This window comes from Oncorhynchus clarkii, chromosome 11 (genome assembly GCF_045791955.1).
Source record: "Oncorhynchus clarkii lewisi isolate Uvic-CL-2024 chromosome 11, UVic_Ocla_1.0, whole genome shotgun sequence".
Taxonomy (NCBI): domain Eukaryota; kingdom Metazoa; phylum Chordata; class Actinopteri; order Salmoniformes; family Salmonidae; genus Oncorhynchus; species Oncorhynchus clarkii.
Genome location: NC_092157.1, coordinates 7,809,612 through 7,822,707, shown reverse-complemented (window position 1 = coordinate 7,822,707; position 13,096 = coordinate 7,809,612). Strand labels below are relative to the sequence as shown.

The 13,096-nt window shown below is 42.6% G+C and overlaps 1 protein-coding gene across 2 annotated transcripts in view; it reads left to right on the top strand.

The window, feature by feature from the left end:
- LOC139420146 (collagen alpha-1(XV) chain-like) overlaps nucleotides 1–13,096 on the top strand; it is a 120,948-nt gene that overhangs the window by 80,758 nt on the left and 27,094 nt on the right. For both annotated transcript variants that reach the window (XM_071169927.1, XM_071169926.1), the window contains exons 7-13: nucleotides 147–187; nucleotides 982–1,161; nucleotides 3,995–4,021; nucleotides 6,665–6,727; nucleotides 7,337–7,414; nucleotides 7,542–7,598; nucleotides 7,769–7,888. In XM_071169927.1, coding sequence (XP_071026028.1) covers nucleotides 147–187; nucleotides 982–1,161; nucleotides 3,995–4,021; nucleotides 6,665–6,727; nucleotides 7,337–7,414; nucleotides 7,542–7,598; nucleotides 7,769–7,888 — 566 coding nt within the window. The remainder of the gene's footprint in view (nucleotides 1–146; nucleotides 188–981; nucleotides 1,162–3,994; nucleotides 4,022–6,664; nucleotides 6,728–7,336; nucleotides 7,415–7,541; nucleotides 7,599–7,768; nucleotides 7,889–13,096) is intronic.

Here is a 13,096-nt window from a genome sequence, read left to right as displayed (position 1 = left end):
AGACTGTACATAACACTGCATTAATATATTATTATTATTATTATAATCCCTTGTGGTGTTGAAATAAAAAGCCACCAGGGGGCGATAAAACCTGGTAAGACACAGAGCCATATATATGTGTATTGAGATTGTATCTTTGGCCACAGGACCAAGTCGGACTGCGGATGCAGACTACAGACCAAGCAGTGTAAGTATGAGTTGTTGACAGATTTAAGAGAATGCAACTGAAGACCGATAATGTGTTACCTGCTCTATAGTAATGATGTGGATTGATGATGCAATGACCAAATGTTTTTATTTTTTTACCTTTATTTAACTAGGCAAGTCAGTTAAGAACAAATTCTTATTTTCAATGAAGGCCTAGGAACAGTGGGTTAACTGCCTGTTCAGGGGCAGAACGACAGATTTGTACTCAGGGATTTGAACTTGCAACCTTCCGGTTACTAGTCCAAAGCTCTAACCACTATGCTACCCTGCCGCCCCAGTGAGAGGCTTAGAAGCCCCCGGCCTCCATATTGGTACTGCCCGGAAGAAGCAGTACTCCATAGGAATGAATGGAATTTTTACAGTATTTCAATAAAAGGTTTCAAGGACAAAATTACATGGGGACAGTAACATTAGTCCTCTCTAAAAAAAATATGTATTTATTAAGGAATATGCTCTTTCATTATTTGTTTTATGTTCAGGTCACAAAATATAATTAAAAGTTTGCATTAAGGTGTCTGTAATAGAATGTACTTGTCTAAAATGAATGTAGACATTAATAAATGCATTTCTATATCTTCCAACATCTGTTTTACACTGGAGGGTGAGTAACAAGATGGCTGTGCAGTGGCTTCCAAACAGCGCCCATGTCAGTCATCTAGTGTTAATACATATCATTGATAGTACCTGACCAGCCATCAAACAAATCATTAGTTGTCAATATACCACACTACCACACTTAATGTTCTCATGGTGTGACTCTCTCTCTCTCTCCAGGTGACTTCCAGTCAGAAAGGAGAGCAAGGAGATCCAGGGCCAGCCGGCCCCCCTGGCTCCCCTGGGCCCCCAGGCCCACACAGTCTCTTTAGCAAAGGCTTCTCTCAGGGATTGCCAGGACCCAGGGGCCCCCAGGGGCCCCCAGGACCAGCAGGAACACCCGGTAACGACGGCCAGCCAGTAAGAACCTGTTTGTTACCACAACATCCCCTCCCCTTCACCCCCTATTGTTCATGTTGATCAGCACTGTATTGTAATTGCAAATCACAGTTGTATCTGGTTCCGGCCGATTCATTTGTTCACTCTGACTCCTAGACATTTGTGTGGTTTGTCTCGGCAGGCGTATTTCTCACCAAAATAGTTCAGTTCCATTGGTGTTCTCTCTCTTTAATTCTGCTATTGACTCCTTTTAATGGCCCATTTAGGTGGTTTCATGCCCACCGCCAGTGGCCACGATGACGGCTGTATTGTTACCTCATTCAGTGGTTTAGAATAGCAGTTTATTATGTATGTTTTTTGGGGTCAGAAATCGTTTTTATACAGTACCAGTCAACAGTTTGGACACCTACTTATTCAAGGGTTTTTCTTTATTTGTGCTATTTTCTACATTGTAGAATAATATTGAAGACATCAAAACTATGAAATAACACAATATGGAATCATGTAGTAACCAAAAAAGTGTTAAACAAATAAAAAAAAAATCTAAAAAGATAAACCACCTGGTATTGACAACTTAAACAGAAAGCTAATGAGGATGGTAGCAGACTTTATTGCCACTCCTATTTGTCATCATTTTAATCCGTCTGGAGGAAAACGTTTTTCTTCTGACCTGGAGTAAAGCCAAAGTCATTCCGCTACCCAAGAATGGTAAAGCACCCTTTACTGGTTCTAACACCCAACCAATCAGCTTGCTGCCGACGCATGGCAAAGTTTTGCAAAAAAAATAGTTTGACCAGATACAATTCTAATTCTCTGTAAACAAATGAACAACAGACTTTCAGCATGCTTATAGAGAAGGGCACTCAACATGACTGATGATTGTTTGAAAGACATTGATAATAAGTAGATTGTGGGAGCTGTACACATATGGAATCATGTAGTAACCAAAGAAGTGTTAAACAAATCCAAATATATTTGAGATTTGAGATTCTTCAAAGTAGCCAACCTTGGCCTTTGCACACTCTTGGCATTCTCTCAACCAGCTTCACTTGGAATGCTTTTCCAACATTCTTGAAGGAGTTCCACATATGCTGAGCACTTGTTAGCTGCTTTTCCTTCACTCTGCGGTCCAACTCATCCCAAACCATCGCAATTGGATTGAAGTTGAGTGATTGTGGAGGCCAGGTCATCTGAAGCAGCACGTCTCCATCACTCTCCTTATTGGCCAAATAGCCCTTACACATCCTGGAGGTGTTTTGGGTCATTGTCCTGTTGAAAAACAAATGATAGTCCCACTAAGCGCAAACCTGATGGGATTGCATATTGCTGCAGAATGCTGTGGTAGCCATGCTGGTTAAGTGTGACTTGAATTCCCACACCATCACACCTCCTCCTCCATGATTCACGGTGGGAACCACATGCAGAGATGATCCGTTCACCTTCTCTACGTCTCACAAAGACACGGTAGTGGGAAACAACAATCTCAAATTTGGCCTCATCAGACCAAAGGACAGATTTCCACCGTTCTAATGTGCATTGCTCGTGTTTTTGTTTTGCCCCAAGCAAGTCTCTTCTTCTTATTGGTGTCCTTTAGTAGTGGTTTCTTTGCAGCAATTCCACCATGGTCATCTACAAGACCCTGCTAGGTAAGTCCCCCCTTATCTCAACTCACTGGTCACCATAGCAGCACCCACCTGTAGCACGCGCTCCAGCAGGTATATCTCTCTGGCTGCCTCTCCTTCCAGTTCTCTGCTGCCAATGACTGGAACGAACTACAAAAATCTCTGAAACTGGAAACACTTATCTCCCTCACTAGCTTTAAGCACCAACTGTCAGAGCAGCTCACAGATTACTGCACCTGTACATAGCCCATCTATAATTTAACCCAAACAACTACCTCTTCCCATACTGTATTTATTTATTTTGCTCCTTTGCACCCCATTATTTTTATTTCTACTTTGCACATTCTTCCACTGCAAAACTACCATTTTGGTGTTTTACTTGCTATATTGTATTTACTTCGCCACCATGGCCTTTTTTTGCCTTTACCTCCCTTGTCTCACCTCACTCACATTGTATATATACTTGTTTATACTGTATTATTGACTGTATGTTTGTTTACTCCATGTGTAACTCTGTGTTGTTATATGTGTCGAACTTCTTTGCTTTATCTTGGCCAGGTCGCAATTGTAAATTGTTTTTGCTTGTTTGAGCTGTTCTTGCCATAATACGAATTTGGTATTTTACCAAATAGGTCTATCTTCTGTATACCACCCTTAACTTTTCACAACACAACTGATTGGCTCAAACAAATTAAGGAAATGTACTTTAACAAGGCACACCTGTTATTTGAAATGCATTCCAGGTGACTACCTCATGAAGCTGGTTGAGAGTATGAAAAGCTGTCATCAAGGCAAAGGGTGGCTACTTTAAAGAATCTCAAATCTAAAACACTTTTTTGGTTACTATATGATTCCATATGTGTTATTTCATAGTTTTGATGTCTTCACTATTATTCTATAATGTAGAGAATAGTAAAAATAAAGAAAAACCCTTGAATGAGTAGGTGTGTTTAAACTTTTGACACAGTACTGTACAGTGTTTAATTGCGATATTGTAATTACTTCGCCACCATGGCCTATTTATTGCCTTACCTCCTTTATCTTACCTCATTTGCACTCACTGTATTAATGACTGTATGTTTGTTTATTCCATGTGTAACTCTGTGTTGTTGTATGTGTCGAACTTCTTTGCTTTATATTGGCCAGGTCGCAGTTGTGAGAACTTGTTCTCAACTGGCCTACCTGGTTAAATAAAAAAATAAAAAAAAATGTATATGTTTTGTGTTCTCTAGGGCAGTGGAGGGATAGACGGAAACCCTGTGAGTATTCTTCATGCGTGTCATTGTTCATGTGGCTTATCTTTCATTCCTTAGGACTTCAAACGTTCATCATTACTAGACTTAAACATCTGAGCTGAGATAGGCCTACTGCATTGTGGGAATTATAGTTTTATTCAATTGCTAACAAGCATCGGTCAATTTTGAAGCCACTTTTTCAAAACTCTTCAGTCTGCATTACCAACATGCATCTTTACCAAACAGTTAATCTCACCTCTAAAACTCACTCAAACAACCAAAACACTTCATACATACTGTATCTCAAAATAAGCTAGTTCGACCATAACACTGGCAACAGTTCTCACTCAGAAAGAATACATTGTCACTCTGACCAACGCTCTGACCTAAAAAACACTAACAGTGAGCATTACATACAGTGGGGAGAACAAGTTTTTGATGCACTGCCGATTTTGCAGGTTTCCCTTCTTACAAAGCATGTAGAGGTCTGTAATTTTTATCATAGGTACACTTCAACTGTGAGAGACGGAATCTAAAACAAAAATCCAGAAAACCACATTGTATGATTCATCCAGAAAATAAATGAGCCTCTCTATTGTAGGGGCCAATGAGTGGTTTGTGTAACAGTAAACCATCATTGGACAGTGCAGCACTCATTGTGATGTTAGCTCCTCTCTGGCCTGGGACATCTACGGTAGCTCTGTGTCCAATCACATGTCTTCCCCTGCGGCGTGTTTGTGCCAGGTTTAATCCAGCTTCATCCACAAAGATGAATGCATGTACAGTTTGCCTGGCTTCCATCTCCATTACTCTCTAAAATACAGTGAATCCACAGTTTCACAGTACTTTACATTATACATAGCGGTGTATGTACCCTGTTTGGTTATTGAACAGACATCTTACCTAGACATATTGATACCAGAGTTCTTTCACACGTTCACAATTTCTCTCAAAGGGTACAGAGTACAACTGCTTCATTATTTTATGTTTTATGTATTTTATGTTTCTCTAGGACTCTGGCAATTGTCGTTGTGCTGACCGTATTCACATTCCCAACAGTGATATTGTCTGCCAGCACTCTGTCCCGAATTTCCCGCAGTTTACAACTGCCACGTTCTGACCTTAGTTCCTTTGTTTTTGTCTTTGTTTTAGTATGGTCAGGGCGTGAGCTGGGGTGGGCAGTCTATGTTTGTTTTTCTATGTTGGTTTTTGAGTTCGGCCTAGTATGGTTCTCAATCAGAGGCAGCTGTCAATTGTTGTCCCTGATTGAGAATAATACTTAGGTAGCCTGGGTTTCACTTTTGGTTGGTGGGTGTTTTGTTTCCGTGTGAGTGTTAGGGCCACACGGTACTGTTTCGGGTTTGGTTGGTTGGTGGGTGTTTTGTTTTCGTGTGAGTGTTAGGGCCACACGGTACTGTTTCGGGTTTGGTTGGTGGGTGTTTTGTTTCCGTGTGAGTGTTTGGGCCACACGGTACTGTTTCGGGTTTGGTTGGTGGGTGTTTTGTTTCCGTGTGAGTGTTTGGGCCACACGGTACTGTTTCGGGTTTGGTTGGTGGGTGTTTTGTTTCCGTGTGAGTGTTTGGGCCACACGGTACTGTTTCGGGTTTGGTTGGTGGGTGTTTTGTTTCCGTGTGAGTGTTAGGGCCACACGGTACTGTTTCGGGTTTGGTTGGTGCGTGTTTTGTTTCCGTGCGAGTGTTAGGGCCACACGGTACTGTTTCGGGTTTGGTTGGTGGGTGTTTTGTTTCCGTGCGAGTGTTAGGGCCACACGGTACTGTTTCGGGTTTGGTTGGTGGGTGTTTTGTTTCCGTGCGAGTGTTAGGGCCACACGGTACTGTTTCGGGTTTGGTTGGTGGGTGTTTTGTTTCCGTGCGAGTGTTAGGGCCACACGGTACTGTTTCGGGTTTGGTTGGTGGGTGTTTTGTTTCCGTGTGAGTGTTTGGGCCACACGGTACTGTTTCGTTTCGTTCTGCTATATACAATAATTCCCACACTCTCTATCTCAAGAACACAAATATTCTCATTCCACTGTAAACACACCACGGCTTCTGAGGCGCACACAGCCGATACCTCGCATGTGTACACCAGACCCAGTCCCTCAGCCAACTTCGGAGGAAAGGGGGAGGCAGTCATTTGGAAATGTTTTACAAAAATGAGGAAAGTTGAGTCGGTGTTTATTTACAACTCACGTCCCTGGACGTCAGAGATGGGCGATGGAGAGGGGATCTTCTACGTTGGTCCCTCTAGGGGGTCTTAGATCTGCTTTCGTGCGTTTCGATCTAGTGAAACGAGAGCACCTGCCCACCTGTGGGTTTGATCAACTCTGAAGCCCAGGTCCCCTGACCTCTGTGTGAAGAGATATGGGGTGCTGCTCACACGTGGGGTACATCTGTATCTGCCTGCCTGCCTGCCTGCCTGCCTGCCTGCCTGCCTGCCTGCCGTGAAAACTGTCTGGATGGTCTTTTTGAACATTGGGTTTTATGGAGTGATATAACTCTGGAAGGAAGGGCCACACATCCATCCAATCGTCAACTTCTGTCAGTCCACCAATCATTGCTGGAAAGCCTATTGTAACTGTACTCGACCCATGTGGATATCTTCATATGTTTTAACCCATCAGCCATTTCTCATGTTGATAATCCTCACTTGCTGTGTTTCCTACCACAGGGAGAAACTGGAGTTCAGGGATTCCCAGGCTTGCCAGGAGATCCTGGTCCCAAAGGAGACAAGGTGCAACATCACATACTGTCTAACCTCCTTTCACTGCTGCAGACGGTATATGACATTCTAGTGTCCTACAGCTTTTAGCTCCACTATTGCTGAATAGTTCAGCGATGCTCTACTTTATTGCAAATGTTTTGCTCTGGCCCAAACACCAACATCAAGGGCTGGCGATTAATTGCATCAAGGGCTGGCGATTAATTACATCAAGGGCTGGCGATTAATTACATCAAGGGCTGGCGATTAATTACATCAAGGGCTGGCGATCAATTGCATCAAGGGCTGGCGATCAATTGCATCAAGGGCTGGCGATCAATTGCATCAAGGGCTGGCGATCAATTGCATCAAGGGCTGGCGATTAATTACATCAAGGGCTGGCGATTAATTACATCAAGGGCTGGCGATCAATTGCATCAAGGGCTGGCGATCAATTGCATCAAGGGCTGGCGATCAATTACATCAAGGGCTGGCAATCAATTACATCCGGTGTGTTAGTGCTGGGCCAGAACTAAAATGTGCATTATCCAACAAGGGTCTCCCAGGATTGGATTAAAAAACACTGTTGTACTTGGTTGTTGTGTTTGACCCTGGATTGTGTTTGTTTGTTGACCCCTGAAGGGTGATTCTGGAGTGGGCAAACCTGGTCCCCCCGGACCTCCTGGACCACCGGGTCGACCCAACTCACCCAGATCCCCGGTATGTAGTGTGGAATGAACCACACCGATGTGAATAGATGGATGGAAGAATTATTTGGAAGATTGATTTGGTTGTTTTCGTTGAGTCATCAGTTCATTCATTCATTGTAAGCGTATGTGGTTTGCAGGATGGTGTGGACGGCTCAGGCTTTGAGTACTTTGACGGAGACACAGAGATTTTGACAGTGAGTGGTCATCCTTTTCAAATCTCTAGAATCCACCTGCTGCTGTTCTGCTCTCTGACTATAGCCACAAACACCATTTGGGTACACATAAATTAGCATATGCATTTATGCGTTATGACAGATGTATCGTGTTATTTTGTTAATGTTATTGATTTATTTTCTTCATCCAGGGTCCACCTGGTCCTCCAGGGCTTCCTGGGCCCCCAGGTTCATCTGAGGGCCTCTCTGCGTCCCCTGGGGCTCCCGGGGAAAACGGGAAGGATGGAGAGATGGGTAAACCTGGACTGCCTGTGAGTCACCAAACACATCACTGAAACTCCATCAAATCAAATCCAATTTTATTCGTCACATGCGCCGAAATCAACAGGTTACAGTGAAATGCTGAATACAACAGGTGTATTAGACCTCACAGTGAAATGCTGAATACAACAGGTGTAGTAGACCTCACAGTGAAATGCTGAATACAACAGGTGTAGTAGACCTCACAGTGAAATGCTGAATACAACAGGTGTAGTATACCTTACAGTGAAATGCTGAATACAACAGGTGTAGTAGACCTTACAGTGAAATGCTGAATACAACAGGTGTAGTAGACCTTACAGTGAAATGCTGAATACAACAGGTGTAGTAGACCTTATAGTGAAATGCTGAATACAACAGGTGTAGTAGACCTTACAGTGAAATGCTGAATACAACAGGTGTAGTAGACCTCATAGTGAAATGCTGAATACAACAGGTGTAGTAGACCTCATAGTGAAATGCTGAATACAACAGGTGTAGTAGACCTTACAGTGAAATGCTGAATACAACAGGTGTATTAGACCTTACAGTGAAATGCTGAATACAACAGGTGTAGTAGACCTTCCAGTGAAATGCTGAATACAACAGGTGTAGTAGACCTCACAGTGAAATGCTGAATACAACAGGTGTAGTAGACCTCACAGTGAAATGCTGAATACAACAGGTGTAGTAGACCTTCCAGTGAAATGCTGAATACAACAGGTGTAGTAGACCTCACAGTGAAATGCTGAATACAACAGGTGTAGTAGACCTTACAGTGAAATGCTGAATACAACAGGTGTAGTAGACCTCACAGTGAAATGCTGAATACAACAGGTGTAGTAGACATTACAGTGAAATGCTGAATACAACAGGTGTAGTAGACCTTACAGTGAAATGCTGAATACAACAGGTGTAGTAGACCTCACAGTGAAATGCTGAATACAACAGGTGTAGTAGACCTTCCAGTGAAATGCTGAATACAACAGGTGTAGTAGACCTCACAGTGAAATGCTGAATACAACAGGTGTAGTAGACCTCACAGTGAAATGCTGAATACAACAGGTGTAGTAGACCTTCCAGTGAAATGCTGAATACAACAGGTGTAGTAGACCTCACAGTGAAATGCTGAATACAACAGGTGTAGTAGACCTCACAGTGAAATGCTGAATACAACAGGTTTAGTAGACCTTCCAGTGAAATGCTGAATACAACAGGTGTAGTAGACCTCACAGTGAAATGCTGAATACAACAGGTGTAGTAGACCTTCCAGTAAAATGCTTACCGACAAGGTATTACTTACTTATTCTAGGTATTATATTCTGGTCCTATCAGAGGTTTATAAGGCAGATGGGTCTGGTGAAGTGTGTGTGTGTGTGTGTGTGTGTGTGTGTGTGTGTGTGTGTTGCAAATTCATTTCTTAGAACAAAGCATTGCCAGATAATCAAAATAGTTAATCCCCCAGGTGTCTGCCTGATAATCAAAATAGTTAATCCCCCAGGTGTCTGCCTGATAATCAAAATAGTTAATCCCCCAGGTGCCTGCCTGATAATCAAAATAGTTAATCCCCCAGGTGCCTGCCTGATAATCAAAATAGTTAATCCCCCAGGTGCCTGCCTGATAATCAAAATAGTTAATCCCCCAGGTGCCTGCCTGATAATCAAAATAGTTAATCCCCCAGGTGTCTGCCTGGTAATCAAAATAGTTAATCCCCCAGGTGCCTGCCTGGTAATCAAAATAGTTAATCCCCCAGGTGCCTGCCTGATAATCAAAATAGTTAATCCCCCAGGTGCCTGCATGATAATCAAAATAGTTAATCCCCCAGGTGTCTGCCTGATAATCAAAATAGTTAATCCCCCAGGTGTCTGCCTGATAATCTAAATAGTTAATCCCCCAGGTGTCTGCCTGGTAATCAAAAAAATTAATCCCCCAGGTCTCTCCCTGATAATCAAAATAATGAATACCCCAGGTTAATAATTAATCCCCCAGGTTAATAATTAATCCCCCAGGTTAATCCCCCAGGTTAATAATTAATCCCCCAGGTTAATAATTAAACCCCCAGGTGTCTGCCAGATAATCAAAATAATTCATCCCCCAGGTTAATCCCCCAGGTTAATAATTAATCCCCCAGGTTAATAATGAATCCCCAAGGTTAATAGTTAATCCCCCAGGTTAATAATGAATCCCCCAGGTTAATAGTTAATCCCCCGGGTTAATAATGAATCCCCCAGGTTAATAGTTAATCCCCCAGGTTAATAATGAATCCCCCAGGTTAATAGTTAATCCCCCGGGTTAATAATGAATCCCCCAGGTTAATAGTTAATCCCCAGGTTAATAATGAATCCCCCGGGTTAATCCCCCAGGTTAATAATGAATCCCCCAGGTTAATAGTTAATCCCCCAGGTTAATAATGAATCCCCCAGGTTAATAATGAATCCCCCAGGTTAATAGTTAATCCCCCAGGTTAATAATGAATCCCCCAGATTAATAATTCATCCTCCAGGTTTATCCCCCAGGTTAATAGTTAATCCCCCAGGTTAATAATGAATCCCCCAGGTTAATAATGAATCCCCCAGGTTAATAGTTAATCTCCCAGGTTAATAATGAATCCCCCAGGTTAATAGTTAATCCCCCAGGTAAATAGTTAATCCCCAGGTTAATAATGAATCCCCCGGGTTAATAATGAATCCCCCAGGTTAATAGTTAATCCCCCAGGTTAATAATTAATCCCCCAGGTTAATAATGAATCCCCAAGGTTAATAGTTAATCCCCCAGGTTAATAATTAATCCCCCAGGTTAATCCCCCAGGTTAATAGTTAATCCTCCAGGTTAATCCCCCAGGTTAATAGTTAATCCCCCAGGTTAATAGTTAATCCCCCAGGTTAATAATTAATCCCCCAGGTTAATAATGAATCCCCAAGGTTAATAGTTAATCCCCCAGGTTAATAATTAATCCCCCAGGTTAATCCCCCAGGTTAATAGTTAATCCTCCAGGTTAATCCCCCAGGTTAATAGTTAATCCTCCAGGTTAATCCCCCAGGTTAATAGTTAATCCCCCAGGTTAATAGTTAATCCTCCAGGTTAATCCCCCAGGTTAATAGTTAATCTCCCAGGTTAATAGTTAATCTCCCAGGTTAATAGTTAATCCCCCAGGTTAATAGTTAATAGTTAATCTCCCAGGTTAATAGTTAATCCCCCAGGTTAATAGTTAATCTCCCAGGTTAATAGTTAATCCCCCAGGTTAATAGTTAATCCCCCAGGTTAATAGTTAATCCCCCAGGTTAATAGTTAATCCCCCAGGTTAATAGTTAATCTCCCAGGTTAATAGTTAATCCCCCAGGTTAATAGTTAATCCCCCAGGTTAATAGTTAATCCCCCAGGTTAATAGTTAATCCCCCAGGTTAATAGTTAATCCCCCAGGTTAATAATGAATCCCCCAGGTTAATAGTTAATCCCCCAGGTTAATAATTAATCCCCCAGGTTAATAATGAATCCCCAAGGTTAATAGTTAATCCCCCAGGTTAATAGTTAATCCCCCAGGTTAATAATTAATCCCCCAGGTTAATAATGAATCCCCAAGGTTAATAGTTAATCCCCCAGGTTAATAATTAATCCCCCAGGTTAATCCCCCAGGTTAATAGTTAATCCTCCAGGTTAATCCCCCAGGTTAATAGTTAATCCCCCAGGTTAATAGTTAATCCTCCAGGTTAATCCCCCAGGTTAATAGTTAATCTCCCAGGTTAATAGTTAATCTCCCAGGTTAATAGTTAATCCCCCAGGTTAATAGTTAATCTCCCAGGTTAATAATGAATTCCCCAGGTTAATAGTTAATCCCCCAGGTTAATAATGAATCCCCCAGGTTAATAATGAATCCCCCAGGTTAATCCCCCAGGTTAATAGTTAATCCCCCAGGTTAATAGTTAATCCCCCAGGTTAATAGTTAATCCCCCAGGTTAATAATTAATCCCCCAGGTGTCTGCCAAAGGTTTGTCAAGCCCAGTAGCAACCTTCATGCAACCCTTTAGCACAGCTCTGCCCGCTACATGACAAGAGATTCCTGGAAACCATCTAAAAATCCCATACTTCCCCCACAACCCTGCAATTTGTTCTGCTTGCTTAAACCCAGAAGGTTCTGGAGGCCCCATGTTTGTGAGTGATTGAACGGACGACTGAGGCACCCAGAGTGGCTGTCACCATGGTGAGGTCACCACAGAGCTGGACCCTGGTGACATTGATCTGGCTGCCTTGACAAGTTGTAGTGCGTTTGATGATGCCCTGTGTTGATTTGGGGGGAGGGCTGTAGACAGAGGCATGGAGGCATGACATGTTCTTATATATTACAGCTTTATTTTTAACGGTTTCAAAAAGTGCGTTGGAATTTCACTTTTAATCACAAACGGTTAAGTTTGTTAATGACCGATGTGGTTATATAATGGTTAGATAACCCGTATACTGAAGTTTAAAACCCTGTCTTAAGCACGTTTGTAAATGTGAAAAAGAAGGGACGTTTTATTAGTGTTGCATATCTGTTACTCAATCTAGAAGGAGCACAGTAGTGACATCACTTAGATACCACCTCTTTGAAGTTCTCTTTTGGAGCACTGTGTGTCACCCAGTCTTATAGCCAAGCTGTAAAAGGAGCTCTGTGTTTATAAGCAAGTCTGCTCCCCTTTGCAACGGTAACCACAATCCCTGCCAGCGTCCCTCGCCCCTCTATCTCTCTCTGTGGTCTGCACCACACAATAGAAGCTGCCTAGCCTTCCCTCCTTAGAACATGTTTACAGCTCTGACGTCTCGCCTGCTCAAAGCCAGGGAGCTTGATCACAGAGCACTATGGGAATTCCAACCCTCCGTGTTTGACAGATCAGGGCAAAGTCGGTGTTATCCAATGATACAGAGTCAGGTCTTTTTTTTCAGCCCTGGATCGGAGGTAGCTGGTTGGTTAGTCTGATCCTAGATCTGTGGTCAAAGGTGATTTACTTTCCTAGTGGTGAGGTATTGCTTAACAGCCTGAATGACAGATTACAGAATGTTATTGCTGAGGTCCTCGACTTCGGCGATGTCATCTACAAAATTGCTTCCAACACTCTACTCAGCAAACTGGATGCAGTTTATCACAGTGCCATCCGTTTTGTCACTAAAGCACCTTATACCACCCACCACTGCGACTTGTATGCTCTAGTCGGCTGGCCCTCGCTACATATTCGTCGCCAGACCCA